This window comes from Chinchilla lanigera, unplaced genomic scaffold (assembly GCF_000276665.1).
Source record: "Chinchilla lanigera isolate Chin_1 unplaced genomic scaffold, ChiLan1.0 scaffold00073, whole genome shotgun sequence".
Lineage (NCBI taxonomy): Eukaryota > Metazoa > Chordata > Mammalia > Rodentia > Chinchillidae > Chinchilla > Chinchilla lanigera.
This window is the reverse complement of record NW_004955474.1, coordinates 1,758,612-1,765,048: the sequence shown is the minus strand read 5'-3', so window position 1 is coordinate 1,765,048 and position 6,437 is coordinate 1,758,612. Positions and strand designations below refer to the sequence as shown.

The 6,437-nt window shown below is 48.6% G+C and overlaps 1 protein-coding gene across 1 annotated transcript in view; it reads right to left on the bottom strand.

Moving 5' to 3' along the window:
* Ppef2 (protein phosphatase, EF-hand calcium binding domain 2) overlaps positions 1-6,061 on the bottom strand; it is an 11,440-nt gene extending 5,379 nt beyond the window's left edge. Inside the window, exons 1-3 of the mRNA XM_013523094.1 lie at positions 5,810-6,061; positions 4,739-4,881; positions 1,707-1,813 (exon numbers count right to left, since the gene is read on the bottom strand). Coding sequence (XP_013378548.1) covers positions 1,707-1,813; positions 4,739-4,881; positions 5,810-6,061 — 502 coding nt within the window. The remainder of the gene's footprint in view (positions 1-1,706; positions 1,814-4,738; positions 4,882-5,809) is intronic.
* Positions 6,062-6,437: the final 376 nt, after the last annotated feature.

The window sequence follows — 6,437 nt, the reverse complement described above, 5'->3', positions numbered from 1 at the left end:
AAGAATAAGAATAAGAATAAGAATAAGAATAAGAATAAGAATAAGAATAAGAATAAGAATAAGAATTAGTGGGCACTGTCATCATTTTTGTTGGTCATGGCAGAGCTGGCTGGAAAACACAGGATGGCCAGTTTCTGTGAACTTTAGTCAGACAACAAAGTATACTATTTGCCAAATATTATGTAAAAGCATTTGTTATCTGTCTATAATTCAGATTAGTTATGCTTGTGTCTGCATATCCCTCCAAAGCCTCACGCAGTCATGGGGTGGGCCTCTAGGATTTGTGACTGATCCATGATCCAATGCTGGGATTATGGGTGTGAGTGCTACACCCACCCTGGGACGGGCAGCCTGCATACAGTGTAAGGGAGGGAAAGAGGCTGCTTGCCACCACTCCTCCCTTTTGCTCTTGCTGCTTTTGCTGTCTTCTGCCACCATGAACAGTTGCCCTCTGCCATGCGCCACTCTGCCTTGGAGCCAGCCAAGTATGGACCGAAACCTCCACAGACTGTGAGCTAAATAAACCTTTCCTTCCTTAATTTTGGGCATCAGGTATTTTGTCCCAGCAATGAGAGACAAATAACCAAGACAAGATTTAATCAGGCATCCTTGATTTTTTTTTTTTTTTTTTTTTGGTTTTTCTCCGGTACCGGGAACCAAACTCACGACCTTGCGCTTGCCAAGCAGGCGCTTTTGCAGCTGAGCTAAATCCCCAGCCCCTCCTTGATTTTTTTTATTATGCTTAACATGTCTAGAAGTCTCCTAAGACTTGTAAATAAGAACATAAAATATACATATGTTATACACCACTAGCTGCTTTAAAAGAAAACCCAAGTTCCTTAGAGTATATTATTCACTGGAACACTGGGAAGGCTACAATATGTGACTGGAAAAGATCTCGCTATGAACCTATAAATATCACTGCTACTTTTGATGGACCTATGGTTGGTCAAAGTTCTTTAGACATCCCATTAAGTAGAGCAAAGACAAAGGGTTGCTTTTTGGGGATGAGTTTTTCCTTCCAGTAGTACAGCTGGAACCCAGGGGCACTCCACCACTGAGCTACATCCCTAGCCCTTCTTTTTTAAAATTTTAAGACAAGGTCCTGTCAGATTGCCCAGGCTGGCCTCCAAGTTGAGATCCTCCTGCCTCAGCCTCCCAACTAGCCAGGCTTATAGATGTACACCACCACACCTGGCAAAAGACAAAGGTTTTAGTGTGCAAAATAGAATCTGGAACAGATCAGCACAAAGGCTGAGACGTCGAGCTGCTGGTGTTGTCTACCGCCATACCACCCTGAATGTGCCCGATCTCGTCTGATCTCGGAAGCTGAGCAGGGTCGGGCCTGGTTAGTACTTGGATGGGAGCTGCTGGGGTTGGGGTGGCCTGAGACGCGCTCCCATGATTCCCCGCTTGTTTTTGCTCAGCTCTGTCCTTGTCGCCCTCCCTTCCCCACAGCTCCATTTCTTTTCTCCACATCCATCTGTACTCGCCAAGCTCATTCTGTCACAAGTTTAGAATGTCACGATTTGGAAAGAAGTACATGAGGTCTTAAGTTGACCACGATGGATGAAATAGTCAAAGGTGTTCGTTATTTAACAAATATTTTATTATTTGCTAACTGCGGAGAACTGTTCTGGTTGGTCCCTCCCTTACACCTCCTTCGCTCCATTCTTATCCCTTACACTCCTTCCCTCCGCTCTTACCAGTCTTGCCTGCGTCGTGCTTCTTAAACTCGCGGAGGAGATCCGAGGAATGGGCAAACAGCTTTTCCCGCAGCGCTCTCAGCGCGGACTGCTCCACCCTGCTGACCCTGGGCCGGGAGGGGAGGGGACGCACAGAGGTTTGTTAAGAGAAACAACCACGGACTATGCAACATTTCTGATTTCTCTGGCTATCTCAGCCCCCTGAGAGCTCAGTTTTGTTTTGTGGGAGGTTTTGGTTTTTGTTTTGGTGGTGCTGGGGGTTGAAGCCAGGGCCTTCACGCTGAGCTCCACCCACTGCCCTTCTCTTTTTATTTTTGATTTTGAGACCAGGTCTTGCTAAGTCACGAAGCTGCCCAGGCTGGCTGGAACTTGGGAACCCCCAGCCATGAGCCCAGTGTTTGAGGGCTCAGCTCCGCCTCTCTTCCCACCCTGCTGCGGCCTTGCATTCCCCTGTGTGCACAGACAGGACTGGTATCTGCGTGGGTAGCCGTGTGTGTGTGTGCATGCGTGCGTGGGTGTGGGGCTGGTCTGCGTACTGTCTGTGGGCTATGCATGCGGGGCTGGTTTGCATGGTGTCCCGGGTGTGTGTGTGCGCAGGGTGAGGCTCCCGTCTCTGGACCTGCTGCCCTTGTCCCAGCTCCTGTCTGGCCGGCTGCCTGCTCCCCATCATCCGTCCTAGGACAGGACAGTATTGAGCAGTTCTGGAGAAAGATCACGCCTTTGGTAATGTTGTCTAACCAGCTTATGCCTCAATGCTTGCATCTGTTAAAGAGGGAGGTGAGTGGCACTGACCGTGTGGGATTGCTACACAGGGAAAGTGAGCAAATATAGGTCCGGCAGTGACACATAGAACACAAGCAGCACACGAGATTCATTGTCAGAACCTCACGCAGCCCTTACATCTTGCTATAAGGTGAAGCACTTTGACGGAAAGATTTATGAATAAGAAGTAATGAACTAATTTAGTTTTCCCATCTGATGAGGTCATTAAAATAATGCTGGGCACAGTGCTCCGCCCAAAAGAAGTGCTCAATAAATGTCCAAGGTTGAATGAAGCCAGCATAAGAAGAGACAAAAGGTTAGGCCAAGTGCTGCAGCGGCTTGCATGAATGGCTGTGCAGGGCGGAGGGCGGCAGTGTCCTGAAAAGCCATCATGCACAAGGCTCTCTGCCCCATCATCCGGCCACACCAATCCCGCCACTGTGCAGCTCTAGATGGGCTCTCTTTGTAAGCCCTCAACGGCACGGCCATTGGCATCACCTGGACAGCCAGGCCCCAGGGGGCTGTGCTATTCCTGGGAGAAGAGAGGTGAGCAAGAAGCGATGGGCCAGAAGGAGGAGGTCTCTCTGGAGCTTGCGGACATTGGGACCCAACTACAGCTCCCGAGTTTCTCGGACTCCGCGCCTCAGACAGCTTGTGCACTGGAGAAAGGACTTCTGGGAGAACTCAGTGCTGTTGAACTTACTTAGTGCAATAAATGAATCCTTCAAAGAGCTGCTCATTATCTAATCAACACACACTACCGTCAGGATTCCCTACAGTGGCTGCCTTTGTAGGGACAATACCTGGGTCCCTACCTGGAGGGTCAAGTTCAACAGGGCTTGGGCACAATCAGATTCTGGATTTTATAAAGCACTGCAGAGGATTTTGCTACACAGGAGGATTGATTCTTTCTTGGTGAGTTTATACTTTTTTGGTAACACTTCTTTTGAGTAAGTCTGCCTTATATTCAGTAACTCAAGGTGATTTAAAATAATCCACTTTCACAGCACTCGTGCAAGGTAAATGTTAATGTTAATGTGTTCTCTATCCACTTAGTTGAAGCTGAGCTTGTCCACTTTGATTTTTAACTTAGTGAGGCTGGATAATTAAGATGCTTGTTCAGTAATCTATATCTATGAGCCCCTTATATACCCAAGGTTCTGTCCTCCATAGGAGGAGATATTGGACAGATATTCAACACCCCAGGTATGAATAATGTCTCCAGGGCCAAGCCAGCTAACCTTGGCTACCCACTGGCCGTGTGGCCACCAGCCAGCTGCTTCATTCTCTGTTCGGAGAGACCACATCTATGAGCCTGAAATCAACAACAATGTCTATTTCACACATGCCTGGTGAGACAGTATACATAGGCAGTATACCTCTTTATAACACTGGGCAGAAGTTCGGATTAATGGTTAAAACTCAGAATCATCTCAACAGACACCATTTAAACAACAACACTACACGCTTCCTTCTCAGAAAGAAAGGGCCATCTTTAACAAATGCGTGCTTTGAAATCCGTTGCAAGTCCCCAGATAGTGGGAGGACCTTTGGCTGTGGCATCCGGAGGTGCCACGAACCTCTTGTGGATAAAAGAAAACAGAAAAAGGAATCTAAGAAGGCTCAGTACCTAATGCATGGACTTCATCCGAGAGGTCCTCACTGAGGTCCCTGCTCCTGCTAACACGGGTGAGGAGTGGAGCTAACAGCATAGGAGAAGGAAGCGTGTGGGGAAGCGTTTGTAAGGAAGCCTATAATTCTGTCCCCCAAAGGCCTGGTCCTTGGAGAAGGGCTGGGTCTTTTGAGAAGGGCGTTACACAGGGTCCTCAGACCTAGGGGAAGTGTCCGCCCTGGGGAGGGATCTGTGAGACCCACAGTCCCCAGGAGAAGCTGATGTGAAGTGAGTAGACCTAGCAATGCCCTCTAGCGCTGGGTTTCTGTCTCAAAGTATTTTCTTTCCTCCTCATGCTCTGAGGTCCTCACCAGTGGTCGAACCAACGGGGCCGCCTAGTCTTGGGCTTCCAGCTCCTACACTGTATGCTCAAAAAGGCTCTTTTCTTGGTAAGTAGCTTGCCTTAGGCATTCCATCAGAGTAACACAACAACAGATTAATATAAGACATCTACCATGTTGATTCTAGACTTTAACACTGACTTGGCTATATCCTGAATTCTCACATAGAATTGGATAAACACAATGACATTTGAAGCCTCAACATTTTTATAAGCAACATAATTTTTTCCCCAAAACCAGTCACTGTCAAGTCTTGCCTTTGCCTCATGGTGAGCGTGTGGGTCGCCTTGTTGGCCTGGTACTGCACGATGTGTGGAGTCAGCGCTGGCCCCAGTTTGACATAGGCTGCTCTGTTACTGCCCACTTCATAGTAGTTGGAGGCAGAAAAGATGGTGAGTACCTGGATCCAACAGAAAAGAGAGCACTCACGTTCTCTGAAGAGCCCTTGGTCTCCAGCCCCGCACGGCCCAAACCTCACACTAGTCAGTAAGGCTTTTTCTTTTCCTTCTTTTTAAACTTTGAAGTCATCAGTGTTACCCGGGCAGGAGTTGTTGGTTTGAACCATAGACACTTGAATCCTGATAGGACATTCATAACATGTTTTCACATTCTGATCCCAAATTAAAATGACAGGAGTTGTGGAAAACACCCTCTTCATTCCTCTTAGATGTGGGCAGCTGCGTGGGGCTGAGAGCTCTGCCTCAGAGCAGGGTTTCCCACAGAGTTGGCACCCCTGGGGTGCCCAGGGAAAGAAGTTTTCAGGGTCAATAGATTACTGATGTCAACCCCTTTTTTTTTCCAGAAACCTGTTTTTCTCCTGTAAAATTAGTATTCCTGGACATACAGACTCCCACCCCAGGGCACAAAGCTAGGAAAATATTATAGGATTTGGACACACCCAGAGGTTAGGCATGCCATGAATCATACTCCTGAGAAGAGAAACAACGCTGAGTCCCCGCTGTGTGCTGCAGAAATCCAGCACTGTAGCACTGCTTGGGACATGGGCCTGAAAGCCACGGATTGAAAGAATAGCGATGTGGCTGGGAAAGCACCGGCCTCCTATTTCAGTCCCCAGCATGGGGTGGCATATGCCCTTACCCTTAGTGGATGGGAGACCAGTGACTTTAATCAAACTGGGAGTTTCAGAGAGGCTCTGGAAGTCAAGAGTGAATGACAGAAAGGACTGAGGTACTTTGAGTGGGTGGGTAACAAATACACGTCACAGCCTGTTGTTAGAAACCTACAGACTCGGCTCACCCAGCCTGGGAGCGGCTTATTCGCCCACTTTGGCGGCACACACACTGGCAGCGCTGTGAGCACGCACCCACCTTGCGGTTGTGGCAGAATTCATAGCCTTCAGGTTTGCACTCGTGGGACCGGATCAGGAGCTGCAGGTTGTATTTCTGCAGCAGCTGCTCTGTCACATCAGGCCCAAAGTAACAGCCCGCTCCGCGGACGGCGTTGGCCTTGCAGCCCTCCTGCAACATGGGGTCACTCCACAGGATGTCCACCACCTGGGGGACCAAGAGGCAGGTGTCCACCACCTGGGGGACCACCAGGTCCTTCCCAGTCGTCCACATGAAAAGACAAGGAGGGAAATACCTGAAGAAAAATAAGCATATAAATCATGCAATCAAGTTTGACATACATTTATATTTGGGGCCCCACATTCTCCAGAATCTGTTATTGCTCACACAATGAGTGTGCGGGGGTGTGTATTAGTTGACAAGTATACACTGACTTTCTGGAAAACAGATCTCGGGTGCAAGTCAGTGTGGGAAGAGTAAGTTTGCTCTGAGGGAAGCTCTGGCCATAGCCAGCAGCGCTCAGCTGGAGTTGGTGCCCAGGCTCCTGAACGCTTCTCCAAAGAGCAGACAGGGGCCTCAGACCGGCAGGCAGGCAGGCAAGCACCACACCCAGGAAAGCACGTCAACATTTTTTTTTTTTTTTTTTTTT